The sequence below is a fragment of the Camelina sativa genome, chromosome 11, assembly GCF_000633955.1.
Source record: "Camelina sativa cultivar DH55 chromosome 11, Cs, whole genome shotgun sequence".
Taxonomy (NCBI): Eukaryota; Viridiplantae; Streptophyta; class Magnoliopsida; order Brassicales; family Brassicaceae; genus Camelina; species Camelina sativa.
Window position 1 is genome coordinate 24,943,350 of NC_025695.1, and position 17,936 is coordinate 24,961,285.

Genomic DNA, 17,936 nt, shown 5'->3' on the forward strand with positions numbered 1-17,936 from the left:
ATTTTTTTTGTTTTTGGTCACCAAATAGCTTTCATTAGATATAATTAAAGTTTAAACTCAATAAATCACAGGAGGCCAAAGCCTTTTTAGCGAACGAATCTGCCACATGATTGACAAGACAAGGAGTAAAATTGAAAAATATAGCGATAAAGCTACTACGAAGTTCTCGGATATCTTGCAATAAGCTCTATGTGGAAACCATCTTCATTTATCAAACTGAAAAGATTATATGGCTTTATCATACTTACGTACATGACTGGATGATAAAAGAATAAATTCGTGGGAAATATAGTTGTCGAACACCGACATGTAAAAAGTTCTTGTCGTAAAAAAATATTAAAATAGAATGCTTTTTTTTCTCTTTGGTAATGCCAATACAAAATCATATCTATTGATAACACTATAAAACTGAAACTGGAAATGAAACCAAATCTATTATTCAAATTTCAAACTGAAAGTTGAAACAAAAGAGTTGGTTAAAATTAAACAAAAAGAAACACAAAACCTGGTCTAACAAACTATTTGGATTTTTGTCTCGTATTTTAATTTGCCATCAGCTACTATAAAAATATATATCTACATAACGACAATAGAGTTGGTTAAAATTTTAATATATACCTACATAACCACAAGAGAGGTGGTTAAAAATTAAATAAAGCAACGAAAAACACGTTGTAACAAACTACGTTCTTATCTTTCCTTCTCCAAACAACTCATACACAAGAATTGATAAAAAAAAATTATCGACATAATACTCATAATACAAACTCTCATCATAGTTGTAAACAAAATGTTTAGAAAGTACATAATAACTATACGATAGCAGTTAGCACGAACATACAAAATATAACCAGCCAAACTTATACGGAATATCCTAACTAAAATATTAAGTAACACAAACTTCAACAAAATTCTCTGTTTGGTTCTATTTAACCAAGAAGAAAAAGAAAAAAAAGATATAAACTATTCTTGGTCAGAATTAGAGATCACCCGGAGGTAAAGGTACAATTAAGATAGGGTTGGTCCACGCAGCATGTGATAAACCTGGCTATCAAACAAAGTTTTGTGATTGCAAATTGCAGACCAGCTAGTATTTAAGCGAGCCTTGTTTCATCATCAGTTCATCAATACAAGCTTATAGCTCTCCACATACAATTTGTGATCAGACAACTAATCAATCGAAAGATGGAAGGAAAAACATTGATTCTAAGTGTACTCGTAATGAGTCTGTTCATGGCACAAATTCAAGTTGACGCAAAGAGCTGTTGTCCCACCACCACTGCTAGAAATATCTATAATACTTGCCGCCTTGCAGGAGGTTCCAGAGACAGATGTGCTAGCCTCAGTGGCTGCAAAATCGTTAATGGGAAATGTCCTAATGGATATACTAAGGACATTCTTGAGAACACAGGTAAATTGATTATTTTTTTACGTTATTAAATACGGATCAAGATTTCATTATTTATTTGTTTTAATTTTTGTCTCAAGGTGATGCTGTGAATGAATACTGCAACGTTGGGTGTGTATCTTCTATCTGCGGTGCCCTAACCACTCTCAGTAACTCCGGTAAGGAAAACTCCTAAATCTCATTATCAGTACTATAGAAACTTTTTTTTTTAATACTCCACAAGAGAACATATTTATAATACATTCAATTTTTGTTTCAATGACTAGATGCTAGTGAAATCGTGAATGGAGCTGTTGAAAAATGTGTCATGGCATGTTTTACAATCTGCACCAAGGGCTCAATGAATGCAGTTGAAACTGCCTAAACAACCATATCCATGAAGATATCACATACATCTTCAGGTGAAGGGGGTGGTCATATTTCACAGTGTTGTTTTTCATGTTTTCAATAATTGTCGTGTGTGACAAAAATGTAGAAGGTTGTCGATCTGTAGATTGTGTATGCCTTCTATTTTCTATCTTTAAAATAAATAATAACATGTGTTTAAAATTTTAAATAGATAACTTAATTAAGTGACTAATTTAATTCAAGTAATACATCCAAAATGTAAAAAACCAAGATTGATTAACCACAAGTCCTATAATCATCATTTAACATCATAAATCCATCATTCATTTATTTGTGAGAACCATAAAATTCAACTAGACACTGATTTAAAAAATACAAAACATCTATAGAAAAACAAACTACTTTAAGAGAATAATAAGATTGATAAATGAAAGTGAGAAAAAAATATATCATTTCCTGTTATGAATAATTCTATTGTTGTATGGATGTACTTTATCGGTCCATTAGTGTAACCCTAAACTCTAATATTGTATTCCTATATATATTGTATCATATTGAATATAATAATAATAGAAAGGACAATTCTATATACCTTCTTGTTTCTTACATTTCCAAATTTGGTCAACTAAGACTGAATCTTCTTTGAATGCATACAAATTAAATAGTTAAAAAAATCAGAATCTAAAAAACTTATAAATAGAACATGAAGTGAGGTATATAGAACATGTCCCTAAAATTGTAAATAAAATCGGGCATGAATTAAATTGGGTGGATAATCCACAAGATAATCTGATAATGTTACATTTTATAAATTCAACTTATTATGTATTCATTTCTTACAGCGAAACTCATTTGGACAAGACGAAACATGTTTTAGATGCTACGATTTTATGTACATCTTGGTTCGGTATTTTGTTTTTTTTTTCAGTGATGGGCTGAATACAATACAACCTTTTTTGAATATTGTTATGTTATATGTGTTGGGCTTTGACGAAATCTTAACCTATGAATTCGATAAGTATTTATGACAAAACTTTAGTAATTAATTTCTTGTGACCCATAAATAAATTGATTAACTAGAGGCAAACACTTATTTGACACTTATGGTAGTCAAAATATCGAACTCATTATAATTTATAGGCCATAATAGGTTTGATCGATCCATTACTCCATTAGTCATAGATGACTTTGACAAATTTTTCTCCACCAATGTTTTCGAGATCTTCTTACATTATTAGTTACTAATGTTTAGTATAAAATTTTTATCAATATAATTTTTTAATATAGATATAATAATCCAAATTATTAAAAGATTTTAGTTTCAATATGTGTATTTTTTTTAACAGTTTAGTAAACAAATCCAAATAATTTTCAGTAAATTTTTTCACGTTATCTTCTACTATTTCGAAACAAGCAGACCTATTTTTATTATTATTGCCATAATAACTAGTGATCCTATACTCAATAACAACCTAGGCTCATTCAATACAATCAACCAATAACCAAAATCATCAAACTAAGAATCCAATAACCAATAAACGATTAACCAAAGATCCAACATTCTAATCATGTCATAAAACAAGCTAGAGAGCCAACAATTTATCAACCGTTCTAGACAACTATGTGCTACTCTAGCATCCTAACAAAAGCACAAACGAAACAACCGAGCCTCTAGAACATCCTCCTCTTCATCGCCTTGATTTCCACGATCACACTTAGCCTTTACCTGCACCGCAACACCAAAACACTCCATCTGCTCCAAAATGTCATCATCACCCAGCTCCTCCACAACGTCCTCAGAACCCAACTATTCCACCATCGCTGAACCCTCCAAGTTAAGAGACACCTGAGCCAAATCCTCCTCCACCCGTACTAGATCGCTGCCTGCTTCCACTCTTGTAGTATCCCCTGAGTCTATAACCGGAGCAGTAGCCGAGTCTAGCAAGACCATATTCTCCACCATTGGCTCCTCCGCACAATCCAGAAACAGTGGTTTACAAACAACTTTTCTTTCCTGTAGAACCACTGTCCAGGGCAACTGAACATTGCTCTACAACCAACCCTTGATCCGCCGCCTCAGTCGCTAAGCCCACTTTATCCACAGCCAAACACTTCTGATGATGTCGGTGTTCATTACACTGGACATAATTGGAAAATCGTGGATGACGAGAGGAAGAGTCTCCTTGAGGAACCAATCTCCTATTCAATCCACCATAGGTTGTCCCATATCTTGACCGCTAACTACCGTCACTGGGGTTGCCTTTGAACAGACCCTTTTGTTTGCCTTACAGACTAGAGCTACAGAGGAGCAACTTCTCTGGAGAAAAGGTGTACTAGTTTTATCTATAAAACATGTTTTAGTACTATTTAAGAGTATTTCTTTCTTCGATATGCTGACTGTTTATGTAAAAGATCTTAATTATATCCAACTACGACTTTCACTCCGTTAATAGCATCGAGTGGTTGTGCAAAACATCAAGTACTATTTTGACTATACAATTGCTCTGAATTTGGTGGCATATGTCTCTTAAAAGTTAGAAATTTTGAATTTGTTCTTCCACCCTTACTAAAAAAACTTACCCAAAAATGGAGACTTATGAAGAGTGAACATCGATATATTGCTCTCTACATGCGGTCTATTCTCATTGTAGTGAACTCGATATATATTTATTTTCTTTTATGGTTAAAACAAATTTTATGATTTAAATGGACATAATTTTTTTATTAAGCACAAAACATAAATTTACACAGGGATTTTAACTAACGTTTCACCAACAACAAAAAAAAAGAAACATAAAAAAGAGTAGGTCGAAGGCATTTGGATTAAGTAGACTAGAACTAGAAGTATCAGTTAACGTAAACTGAAAAGATTTTTTTTTGTTTTTGGTCACCAAATAGCTTTCATTAGATAGAATTAGAGTTTAAACTCAGTAAATCACAGGAGGCTAAAGCCTTTTTAGCGAACGAATCTGCTACATGATTGACAAGACAAGGAGTAAAATTGAAAAATATAGCGACAAAGCTACTACGAAGTTCTCGGATATCTTGCAATAAGCTCTACGTGGAAACCATCTTCATTTATCAAACTGAAAAGATTATATGGCTTTATCATACTTACGTACATGACTGGATGATAAAAGAATAAATTCGTGGGAAATATAGTTGTCGAACACACATATTGACATGTAAAAAGTTCTTGTCGTAAAAAAATATTAAAATAGAATGCTTTTTTTTCTCTTTGGTAATGCCAATACAAAATCATATCTATTGATAACACTATAAAACTGAAACTGGAAATGAAACCAAATCTATTATTCAAATTTCAAACTGAAAGTTGAAACAAAAGAGTTGGTTAAAATTAAACAAAAAGAAACACAAAACCTGGTCTAACAAACTATTTGGATTTTTGTCTCGTATTTTAATTTGCCATCAGCTACTATAAAAATATATATCTACATAACGACAATAGAGTTGGTTAAAATTTTAATATATACCTACATAACCACAAGAGAGGTGGTTAAAAATTAAATAAAGCAACGAAAAACACGTTGTAACAAACTACGTTCTTATCTTTCCTTCTCCAAACAACTCATACACAAGAATTGATAAAAAAAAATTATCGACATAATACTCATAATACAAACTCTCATCATAGTTGTAAACAAAATGTTTAGAAAGTACATAATAACTATACGATAGCAGTTAGCACGAACATACAAAATATAACCAGCCAAACTTATACGGAATATCCTAACTAAAATATTAAGTAACACAAACTTCAACAAAATTCTCTGTTTGGTTCTATTTAACCAAGAAGAAAAAGAAAAAAAAGATATAAACTATTCTTGGTCAGAATTAGAGATCACCCGGAGGTAAAGGTACAATTAAGATAGGGTTGGTCCACGCAGCATGTGATAAACCTGGCTATCAAACAAAGTTTTGTGATTGCAAATTGCAGACCAGCTAGTATTTAAGCGAGCCTTGTTTCATCATCAGTTCATCAATACAAGCTTATAGCTCTCCACATACAATTTGTGATCAGACAACTAATCAATCGAAAGATGGAAGGAAAAACATTGATTCTAAGTGTACTCGTAATGAGTCTGTTCATGGCACAAATTCAAGTTGACGCAAAGAGCTGTTGTCCCACCACCACTGCTAGAAATATCTATAATACTTGCCGCCTTGCAGGAGGTTCCAGAGACAGATGTGCTAGCCTCAGTGGCTGCAAAATCGTTAATGGGAAATGTCCTAATGGATATACTAAGGACATTCTTGAGAACACAGGTAAATTGATTATTTTTTTACGTTATTAAATACGGATCAAGATTTCATTATTTATTTGTTTTAATTTTTGTCTCAAGGTGATGCTGTGAATGAATACTGCAACGTTGGGTGTGTATCTTCTATCTGCGGTGCCCTAACCACTCTCAGTAACTCCGGTAAGGAAAACTCCTAAATCTCATTATCAGTACTATAGAAACTTTTTTTTTTAATACTCCACAAGAGAACATATTTATAATACATTCAATTTTTGTTTCAATGACTAGATGCTAGTGAAATCGTGAATGGAGCTGTTGAAAAATGTGTCATGGCATGTTTTACAATCTGCACCAAGGGCTCAATGAATGCAGTTGAAACTGCCTAAACAACCATATCCATGAAGATATCACATACATCTTCAGGTGAAGGGGGTGGTCATATTTCACAGTGTTGTTTTTCATGTTTTCAATAATTGTCGTGTGTGACAAAAATGTAGAAGGTTGTCGATCTGTAGATTGTGTATGCCTTCTATTTTCTATCTTTAAAATAAATAATAACATGTGTTTAAAATTTTAAATAGATAACTTAATTAAGTGACTAATTTAATTCAAGTAATACATCCAAAATGTAAAAAACCAAGATTGATTAACCACAAGTCCTATAATCATCATTTAACATCATAAATCCATCATTCATTTATTTGTGAGAACCATAAAATTCAACTAGACACTGATTTAAAAAATACAAAACATCTATAGAAAAACAAACTACTTTAAGAGAATAATAAGATTGATAAATGAAAGTGAGAAAAAAATATATCATTTCCTGTTATGAATAATTCTATTGTTGTATGGATGTACTTTATCGGTCCATTAGTGTAACCCTAAACTCTAATATTGTATTCCTATATATATTGTATCATATTGAATATAATAATAATAGAAAGGACAATTCTATATACCTTCTTGTTTCTTACATTTCCAAATTTGGTTAACTAACACTGAATCTTCTTTGAATGCATACAAATCTATCTTAACATTTTTGAAGTATATTTTTGTGACATCCTCTCTTATCTTTGTATCCAAACAAGTCTCAACTAAATTCTCTACAATCCTTACAACCAAACACAATCATTTCTTTATTTGATAACAATAATTTTCTAAAATATATCTGTCTAATTTAAATCAGTATGTTAGATTAAAATCTAATTCTCCTTTCATTTTTATTTAATCTTATATTTAATTATTTTAATTACTATTTAATACATAAAGTTAATAAAATTTTAGATTTTTTCAGCATATAATGTGATTTGAATTTTTATAAACAGATATATATTAAAAATTGTCTTAGGATATTTGTAACCAAACAAGTATATCCACATATAGAGCTCGGAATACATTTTTGGAGTACAATAGGGTGTCATCACTTTTTGCCAACTTTGGGTCGGGTTTTTAACTAAAATTATAACCGATTCAATTATCCGGATCCTCCTTAAGATTGCCGAATATTTTGGGCCGGTTTTTAATCCATAGCGTACTTATTTACATCCAATTAATGTCAATTAATGCTCATTGTATCTTAGAAAAGATCTAATTTGCATGCCGAATTTTTAGAGCCGAGTTTGACAAAAAGAATTGATAACACAAATTATGTAATCACTCCTCTTAATCACATACCTATAATATAACAACTAATTCAAGATGAATACATCTTAGGAAATATCTAATTTGCGTTTAATAAATGATTACATATTTGGTAAGATCTTATTAGCTTTAAATGTACACTATTAATCCAATAATATCAATTGAGAATCATAATAAGAATATGCCAGATCATTCATTCCTAAATCATTACTAACAAATCATAAAATATATATTCTCACCTTGCGAATCAAGAGTTTCTACAAAACTCTACCTACAACCGCTAATAGTATATATATCAACAAAATAATAGACCCATGGTGTACCACGGGATAAAACCTAGTTAAATAGAAAAAAAAAAACAGAATCTAAAAAACTTATAAATAGAACATGAAGTGAGGTATATAGAACATGTCCCTAAAATTGTAAATAAAATCGGGCATGAATTAAATTGGGTGGATAATCCGCAAGATAATCTGATAATGTTACATTTTATAAATTCAACTTATTATGTATTCATCTCTTACAGCGAAACTCATTTGGACGAGACGAAACATGTTTTTGATGCTACGATTTTATGTACATCTTGGTGCGGTATTTATTTTTATTTTCAGTGATGGGCTGAATATAATACAACCTTTTTTTTTGAATATTGTTATGTTATATGTGTTGGGCTTTGACGAAATCTTAACCTATGAATTCGATAAGTATTTATGACAAAGCCTTAGTAATTAGTTTATTGTGACCCATAAATAAATCCATGAACTAGAGGCAAACACTTATTTGACACATGAACTTATTGTAGTCAAAATATCGAACTCATCTCGAGAAGCACTTTCACAAAAATGCTGAGGTGTCGCGCTTACAGAGCTCCTATACCTTTTTTTAATAAATGCTCTTTCTTCTTATTATTATTTATATAAATATACCATTGAAATATTATGAACTAATATTTTTTTTCTATTAGTTATTAAGAATGAAATATTTTAACAAATATTAAATCCGAAAATGTATTAATTATCATTTTTATAAACTATTTAGTTATTAAAATTAAACTAAATTTCACAAACAAAAAAAAATTATTCATTTCTTTACCACTTTTATCATTTTTCTCATTGCATTTTTAAACATAGCATTAGTTTAAATTAAATCGATTTGTCTAAAAAAGCTTTATCTATTTAATGGTATAGTGATATAAATAATAATGTCACCAATAAAATATGTAAATTTGATTTTTAGAAACACAAAAAGACATCAAAAATTTCTATAAAACCTTAAAATTCTTTTCCAATTACAATTATTTTACGGGTGAAACGTATTTTACAGAAAATAAATTGGAATAAACGGAAAAAAACTTTACTTACATATTTTGTTTTATACTAACGAATCTTAAATCTTAAATAATAATTTTACTCATAATATTTTATTTAAATCGAATTAATCGCGCACATAGTGCGGGTTGATACCTAGTTATAATTCAGTATGTGTACTTTTTTTCTAAAATTTTAGTAAAAAAATCTAAATAATTTTCAGTAAATTTTTTCATGTTATCTTCTACTATTTCAAAACAAGCAGACCTGTTTTTTTTTATTACCATAATAACTAGTGATCTTATACTCACTAACAACCTTGTCTCATTCAATACATTCAGTGAATAACCAAAATTATCAAATTAAGAATCCAATAACAAATAAACGATTAAGCGATTTTTTTTTGTGGGTAGACTGCAGTTGATTCAGTCAGTGATCTACTCTACCATCACTTTTTAGGCTTCTATATTCATATTACCCAATAGCTTCATGGAGGACATCGAGACTTTATGCAATACATTTCTTTGGAAGGGGTCTCCGGGGTCTGCTAGGGGTGCTAAAGTGTGTTGGGAGTCAGTTTGTACTCCAAAAGTTAGTGGTGATCTAGGTTTGGAAAGGTTGGCTCACTGGAATAAGATTCTGGGCCATAAGTTAATTTGGCTAATCTTTGCAAATGGAGGTTCTTTGTGGGTGTCTTGGGTGAGAAGGAATTTAATAGGCAGCCACTGCTTTTGGGAATTGAATAGTTCGACTTCCGGAAGTTGGATATGGAAAAGCCTATGCAAGCTTAGGCCCCTAGCAAGGCCTTTCATCATTTGTGAGCTTGGTTCAGGGGTCACATGTAAATTTTGGATGGATAACGGGACGTCTCTGGGTCCTCTGCTGGAGATCAAGGGTCCTCCGGGCCTCGAGTTTCAGGTTTGCCTCTGTCCGCAGTTGTTGCGGATGTCATCGTTCAGGGTGAGTGGTGGTTATCCAGTACTCGCAGTCGAAGCCCCATCATCCAACTACTTAAAGCTTGCCTCCCCTCCCCTCCGGTAATCACGTCTCTTGACGAAGGTACAGACGATCGGTATCTATGGAAAATTGGGGAAGCTCAAGCCTCCAATAACTTCTCAACAGCGGCTACTTGGGATTATTTGTATCCGGCGGGTGCAAAAGTGGATTGGTATGAATCAGTTTGGATCAAGGGAAGGATTCCTAAGCATTCCTTCATTGCTTGTCTCAATGCAAGGCATAGACTACATACAAGGAACAAACTGGTCAGATGGGCTTTATCAGTTCCCTCATATTGTCACCTTTGCAGTAACCATGATGAATCTCGCCAACATCTTTTTTTTGATTGCTTGTACTCCGGAGAGGTGTGGTAATACTTCCTCGATAAAGCTCAAGTCTCTTCTCCGATTTTTTTTGAGGATAGATCAAGGTGGTTGAAGAATCCCTTTAGGGACAAAAACATAGCTATCATACTTCGGCTAGCATACCAAGCCTCGATGTATCTTATCTGGAAGGAGCGTAACTCAAGGCTTCATGAAGCCGTCTCGAGATCAGCCTCACTTGTGTTACAGAAAGTAAAAAACACTCTCAGATTGCACATGGGCCCTCTCACACTCAAGCAACGGATTACTCCTTCTAGCTCCCACTCTCCTGGTCACATGGTTTGGAATCTTTCATTAAGTTTGCTTTATAACTTGTGTATCTCTTTATTCCGTGTAGGTGTTAATCGTCAAAGGAAGCACTAGTTGTATGACCCAGACTTTAGATATTAACGAAATCAAGGTATTGTTAAAAAAAAAAAAAAAGTTGGAGAACATTTAAAGCAGTTCTTACCCTAATGACGAACTGTACCAGTGTCGTGCTAGTGCACATTGATACTATTTGCTGTCCCGGTTTGCACCAAAATTAAACCAGTGGTTTAAAAAGAACCGGATCTAATAGAATCCTCAATTTCGTTTTCCTCTTAAAATTGGATGTTTCGGCTTCTCCAATGTCTTCTTCTCCTACCTGAAACTGAAAGCTCGAGTCTTTCTTCCTATCTTCGCTTCTAGGGCCATTGAACAAGGTCACTGAACTTTACTCGATTCTCCTTTTTGGGATTTTTTAGTTCAGAAGTTTTGTTTTTGGCTACTCACATTGTTGTCTTAGGGTTTCTTAGTTCATTTGTAAAAAATCAAAACTTTCTCTGTTTGTACCGCTGATTCCTCATAAAAGCTTTGAAATTTGTTCTTCGTTTTGGGTGCAGAGCAGATGGATCTATTTAGAAATCTACCAGAAGAGGTTCTTTGTCATACATTGTCTTTCCTTTCCACAAAGTGATAGACTTCCGGATGAGGATCTACTCCCAAGAACACACTTTGCAAGGTCTTGAGGATCAATGAACGGAATGATGATGAAGGATGGGTGAAAGATGCAGCGGAAAGGAGAGATGAACGGAGGAAAAGGTGAAGAGATGGAATTGCAGCAGATTGAAGTGGAGAACGAAGTGTACTTCTAAGAGATATGGATATCTCTTAGACTACAAGCTTGAATATAACTTAGATATGACTCACTAAGAAATAAACAAGTTGAGAAGATATTACACACTCCTCAAATCAAACAAGTAAAAAGAAGGTTTTTGATTGAAATGTTTGATGATAAATAAATGAGAACTACAAGGAGTTTAAATAGAAGAAGGGGGACAAAGGAGAAGAAGATGCAAGAGCATGCACAAGGTCAAGCTCATGCAAGAACATGCACAAGTCCACACTCATGCAAGCTCATGCACAATGTCTAGGAAACTACAAAAGCAATAAATGCAAAGTTTGAACAAAGAAATAGAAAATGGGCGAAGACAAAGAGATGGGCCTTGGACCACAAAATGGGGTGACAAAGGGGCCTAGAAAGTGTCACTTAAACCTCATTAAAAACTTTGTCAAGAAAACCCAATGGGACAAAACTTGACAAGGGAAAAAGAGTGCATAAGCAACACTTAACCCTTCATCGAACATCCTGAGCTGTGATCATCGTTAGGATGGCTTGAGCCATGTCTTCTTGCTTCTTGTCCTTGTTATAGGACCCGCAGGAACGATCAACGCTTCCTCCAATGCTTCCGCTGGTACAAGCTGTTTTTCCAATGCTTCATCTGGTTCAAGATGCTCCTCATGTTCATGTTGTTTGGTTGAGCTGGCCATGGTCTCATCATCCTCTCCCACTTGAAAACGTTTTGACCTCAAATCCGAAATATTTGCACAATAAGGAAGAAGATTAGAAACATTGAAATTGCCATTCACTTTGTACTTACCTTGAAGGTTGAGTTGGTAGGCATTGATGTTGATCCATTTGAGCACTTTTAACGGTCCATCGATCTTTGGCATTAGTTTTGACTCCTTTTCAGCTAGAAATTGTTTACTCCTTAGGTGTACCATTAGTTGTTCTCCAACCTCAAAGATCATCCTAAAACAACCATTGGATTTATGATCATGCATCAAAACATCTCCAATTCCTGTTCTCGCAAAGACTTTGGATGAAAGAACTGCTGAATCTGGGGCCTCCTGTTTAGTACTTAGCTGTATAGTGACTTGGGTATGATTCATGCTCATCATGATTAATGGAAGTGGATCCGGGGGTTCTTCTTGGATCAGTATGAGGCTGCTGATATCTTGATGCTCATCTTGATCAAAATCAGGTGGCTTAGATCGTTTGTCTTCCACTTTCTTTTCAAATTTTCTTATGCGCTTCATGGTTGCTCTAACACCTGTATTTGGCTCTCTTGACAAAGACAAGCGAATCATATCTGTGTGATCTTGGATAAAAAAATCTTTGATAATAAAAATACTTATCTTATGACAGTTTGGTATGAGCACATGTGTTGCATCGGGTGGTTCATCTTTGAACATCAAGAAAGCTTTGACGATTTTTCCATGCTCCAAGTTTATTGATTTAACTAGGAAGAACACAAGATCTCCTACATCAAAAGGAAACAATTTAGGCACATATGAAAAGATCAAACAGATATTCCTGTAGTTGTTATCAAAATAGAATTTTAGAGTGGAGCATCCTTGGGTGATCAAAGTTGTTTTCCTGAGATACTTCCAGCTTCTAACAACAAGATGATAAATCATTTGTTGGCATATATCTGGTGGTTTTTCCTTGATTTGAACAGAACATGTTTCTTCTCCAAATTACTTACGCTTTTTGTTGTCTTCGTCTAAATTCCTGGAACAGGTCATTCTTAACAAACAAGTGAATGTCTTTTAAAACATTTAGTGGCAAAACGTCTAAATCTAATTGTGGTATTTCTTTGTTTTCAGGTGCTTTCTCTAAGCTGTGAAGCGATGCCAGTGTTCCAAAACCTCAAATCTCAATCTATTTCGCGTACGTAGCCGTGTGTCGCCGTAGGATCTGTCAACAGCCTAAGATTCGTTTCTTTTCTTCTAGATTGAGTTCTAGGAAGTTAAGTCTCGTTTATTGCTTGTTTGCATGTTGGTGTGAGGTTGTGTCTAGCTTTAGTCTCTAGATTTTCTCTAGATTCTTAGGCTTGCATGTTGCATGTTGCTTTGTGTGCATTGCATGTTGTTATTGTTGCATGTGGCTTTTGTGCCTTGCATGTTTGTTTGGTTGTGTGTTGAGGTTGTGCAGGAGAAGACTTCCCCAAGGCCGTAATCAGGGTGGATTACGAAGACTCGGAGAGACGGGATGGAGCCTAGGGCCAAGTACTACACGATGGTGTAGTCTAGTGCACCTGAAGAGAGGGACTCGCAGGTGATGTTCTATACTTGCGTACCTTTGTGTCTGTGTGTATAGGTGTTCACGGGTATAGGGAAGTGATGAAGTGATGGAGTGAAGGAGTGAAGGGCCCTTGGACTTGAAGATGAAGAAGAGTTGTTAGCTTCCACATGCGTATACTTTGATAATATACTTGGAGATTGCATGACTAACTTGCATATTATCTTGCTTATTTTGTCTAACTAAAACAAGTAGATTCCATTATTAAAGACCAAATAATTGCAGTTTCCAAGCTATCCATCCACTTGTGACAAGCTTCTCCTGCGGTTTTGTTCTAAATCCATTGTCTAACAATTCACTTACGAGTTAAAACTGATGAATTTAAGGACAAGCACATTCGTAACAGTACGACGTCGTTAGAATCATGACAAATGGTAGGTAGATGAATTCAAAGACACACACACATTAATGAAAATAGACTGTACTAGGACATTATACTAGACTACGCACTATGCAAAGGACAATATCAAACATCGGTTTCTGCCGTGATATCAACAGTGAGATGTTTGGGGTAAAGGCGAAGAACAACAACTCAAAGCAAACTGATGGGAAAGTAAAAGATGTTTCTGAACGAAAGGTGAAGAAGATCATTGTGCAGTCTACTTCTTATACAAGCAACCACTCGATATGAGCTGGATATTGCAACTCGATGACTTCTTCTTGATTTCCATCTTCTCCGCCATCACTTCAGAAACTTCAGTGACTTTGAGTTTTGTATGATCAGTCTCTTCCATATAGATCTTTATCTCTTCCAAACATGGAAAATAGTCTAAGAGATGCTTTATCATGTGAATCTCTTTCACTGTTCTTTGAAACCCTTTAATCGGCTATGGACGCGACATGTGGCCTTGGCTAACGCTAAACGGACGCAGCTAAGGATGCGCGGGACAGAAAAACTCTACCCAGAACTCTCTCTCTCTCACTCTCTGACTTCTCTCTAACTCTTTTCTAAGGGTGGAAGGCAAACGAAAATGGCTTCCTAAGGGGCTCTATTTATAGTGGAGAGTGTGAGTTTTGGTCTTGCTCTTCCTTCACTCATTTTCTTTCCTTTCTCCCTTTCTCTCCTTTCTCTCTTTTCTCTTTTTTATTTCCTTGGCCGAAAATGAGAAGGGGAGAGCTTGTTTATATAGAGAAGTTGGGAGGTGGCACTCGCCAATGCATGTGGAACAATTGCCTTCTCACCTTTCTCCTTGGATGGGCGAATGGCAAGAGAAAAAACTTGCATGCTGAACACTTGGTGAAATTGAGCATGAGTTGATGGAAGGAATCTCTCCTTCTCTCTCCTTTCTTCTTGCATGAAACTCTATTGGCCATTTCTTAAGAAGAAAAAATGATTATGTCTCTCACTTCTTTTTGCATAAAATCTTATTGGTCACTTTTTAAGAAAAGTAATGATTATGCCTCCCACTTTCTTGTATGAAATCTCTTTGGTTGATTAGAGGAGACAAAACGCCCTTAATTTTTGGATTCTTGTTTGCTTGGGTTAGCGATACCGCAGTGCAGTCGACGGTACGCGATGCGGTACGGTCTCGAACGGATCTGCGACACACTCTCGGACAGTTTTGCGGTACGTGGTATGATACATGGTATGTGGTACGGTACCATCGTCAATTTATCGGCCTTTCTTCTTCTGTCTCGACAGTCTTTCCTTATTCGGCCTCCTTTGTCTTCCCAAACCATGGTATGTGGTACGGTACCAATCTCTCTCCTCAGTCTTTCTTTTTCTGTCTCGACAGTCTTTCCTTATGGATAAATTTCGTAAAATAGTCATTCCCATGTTTTTATTCATCTTTTGACAAAACACAACTTTCATAGAATAACCCTACAAATGATTTTTTAAATAAAATATCTACGTACCTAAACCAGATGATACAGTTAGTTGGTTTTCACATCACCTACGGTGTAATAAGATTTTTTTTTTCAACAAAAGAACAAGCTGAAACAAGCCAGTTAGGAGGAAAATTGTCTACAAATAAAATATGATGCGGAGACACACGCGCTTGATGTGCTAAAGAATCCGCTCGTACATTAGCATTACGTGAAACATAAAGCAAAGAAAATGAAGAAAACTCCTCCCTATCAATTCGAATGTCATCGAGATAGGTTGCGAAAGCTGGCCAATCAGTTGGGGAAGACACCATCTTCACCAAGTCGGAGTAGTCAGTGAGAAAGGCCACATTCCAGAAGTCATGGCCAATCATACAACGCATCGCCCAGATGAAAGCTTCAACTTCTGCATGTAACGGGGATAAGATTCGCCGGAAATTTGTCGCTCCAAGCAATGGGGGCGATCCTTGTGATGAAATACAACACCATCCTGTACCGGTAAAAAAATCAGTCGCTTTCCAAGAGTCGTCAACAAAATATCTCTGCCCCGTAAAAACCGGAGGAAGAGATAAATCCCTCCTATACCCAAGTGCTAGACATGTAAGAGTGGAGTTAAACTCCTCCCCCTCGACATCGACCTGAGCCTCCTGCCAGGACAAAGCCTCGCCTTCCGCCACCCGGACCGTCTCATCAGGGCGTTCTGTCTGATTTTCAAAAACAAGGGCATTTCTAGCTTTCTAAATATACCACATCAAGCAGGGAAACGCCTGAACCTATGAACCCGGATTTTTGGAATCCAGAAAATGATCAACATTAGCATATACAGAGTTCGTCGGGAATAGCTGCGGCCCCACTGGTACATGAGCTAAAGCCCAAACTTGTTGGGCCGACGAGCATAGAAAGATGGCATGATTTATATCCTCCTCCTCCATCCCACACCGTGTACAAACAACATCACAACCCAACCCCCGATGACGCAAATTAACCGATACCTAAATACAACCCGATAACACTTGCCACATAAAATGTTGTAGTTTTGGTGGACATTTTACTTGCCAAACCCTAGCAAGAAGGGGAGTGATCACCGGACTAGATCCGAATGCTCGGAAAGGACCTTTGACATCCACCTGTTCAGTCTCATACCCAGATTTAACCGTATATTTACCAGTTTTAGTAAAGTGCCATCCCAAATAATCTGCCTTGGAACAACTGCTTAGAGGTATTGTGTAAGACCCTTACTGTAACGCCCCCGAACCGTCATATGACCGGACAGGCCAACGGACAGTCACGGGACGCTACTATGAGAACTGCACTGGGGTGTTCCAGCCGAGGGACGGAAGCTGCAGACTTCCCGACCGGTCCTCCCTAGCATAATTCCGCCCACGACCGAGACTGCTTAGGCTTTGCAACCCTCGTGGCCTGGTGCGTTGTGTTGGCCCGGACAATGCTAGTACCAGTCGAACTCACACAAAATAAATAAAAAAACTTCAATACTTTCATTACTTAACGAAAAAGTTCACAAAACATTCATAACGTTTTTGGTACCAAGCCTAGAGCCAAAAAGCGATAACTTAGATTACAACAACAAAACACGTTGCAAAGGCAATCCAAAACTACACCGGCAGGCCTAACGTCCTGCGCTCCCTCTAAGGCTTTTTCCCCACTAAGGTTACCTTCAAACAGCGAGTTACTCTAACTTAGCAAGAGAAACGAAAATCTCTCTTAACACACACTAAGGCCTCCTATTTATAGTGGAGAGTGTGAGTTGGTTGGTTTGGGCGAGCCAATGCATGTGGAGCATTTGTTCCTGTTTGATGCCACCAATTTTACATGTTTTACACTTGTAGAAGATGCAAAACACTTGTCCAACGAAATCTCCTTTGTTCCCCACTCACTCTTGCATGAAATATTATTGGCCAGCTCATAAAAGAATAATTCTCTTTGTCTCCCAGTAACTTCAATTTTAGATTAATTTAACTCTTAGTGGAAAATTCCACTTAGGCTAAATTAGTGATTAATTTAATTACTTAGTGGAAACTCCACTAACTCCACTTTTAATATTTAAATCGCCCCCATTAGTGGGTTCCTTCCCACTCTCGCTTCCCGTCCAGGACACGGCCCTTGTCCACTTGGTGTTCGCCTGGTACTTCCGGTCGTTCTACGTACGTCCGGTACGGTACATGGTACATGGTACATAGTACCATCGGTCATCTCTCGGTCCGTCCAGAATTTCTCGGACACTTCTTCAGTAATTCTTCTACCTTCCTTCCTTGCCTTCTTTTCATGTCCTTTCCAGGTCCTGTGGCCAGGGGTTTTTATTTTAAAAAATTTACCCCTTGGTGAGGGTCACTACATTCCGCCTCCCCCTTATAGGAA

The 17,936-nt window shown here is 35.8% G+C and overlaps 2 protein-coding genes across 2 annotated transcripts; both read left to right on the forward strand.

Moving 5' to 3' along the window:
* On the forward strand, positions 1,110-1,966 carry LOC104724189 (probable thionin-2.4). The gene is made up of 3 exons (XM_010442638.2): positions 1,110-1,411; positions 1,489-1,566; positions 1,675-1,966. The coding sequence occupies exons 1-3, from the start codon at positions 1,186-1,188 to the stop codon at positions 1,770-1,772; spliced, it is 402 nt and encodes a 133-aa protein (XP_010440940.1). The 5' UTR covers positions 1,110-1,185; the 3' UTR covers positions 1,773-1,966.
* On the forward strand, positions 5,742-6,598 carry LOC104724190 (probable thionin-2.4). Its single transcript, XM_010442639.2, has 3 exons — positions 5,742-6,043; positions 6,121-6,198; positions 6,307-6,598. The coding sequence occupies exons 1-3, from the start codon at positions 5,818-5,820 to the stop codon at positions 6,402-6,404; spliced, it is 402 nt and encodes a 133-aa protein (XP_010440941.1). The 5' UTR covers positions 5,742-5,817; the 3' UTR covers positions 6,405-6,598.

Coding starts and splice junctions, on each gene's coding strand:
- LOC104724189 (XM_010442638.2), top strand. CDS start 1,186: ATGGAAGGAAAAACATTGATTCTAAGTGTACTCGTAATGAGTCTGTTC. Junction 1,412..1,488: donor GGACATTCTTGAGAACACAG/GTAAATTGATTA, acceptor TTTTGTCTCAAG/GTGATGCTGTGAATGAATAC. Junction 1,567..1,674: donor AACCACTCTCAGTAACTCCG/GTAAGGAAAACT, acceptor TTCAATGACTAG/ATGCTAGTGAAATCGTGAAT.
- LOC104724190 (XM_010442639.2), top strand. CDS start 5,818: ATGGAAGGAAAAACATTGATTCTAAGTGTACTCGTAATGAGTCTGTTC. Junction 6,044..6,120: donor GGACATTCTTGAGAACACAG/GTAAATTGATTA, acceptor TTTTGTCTCAAG/GTGATGCTGTGAATGAATAC. Junction 6,199..6,306: donor AACCACTCTCAGTAACTCCG/GTAAGGAAAACT, acceptor TTCAATGACTAG/ATGCTAGTGAAATCGTGAAT.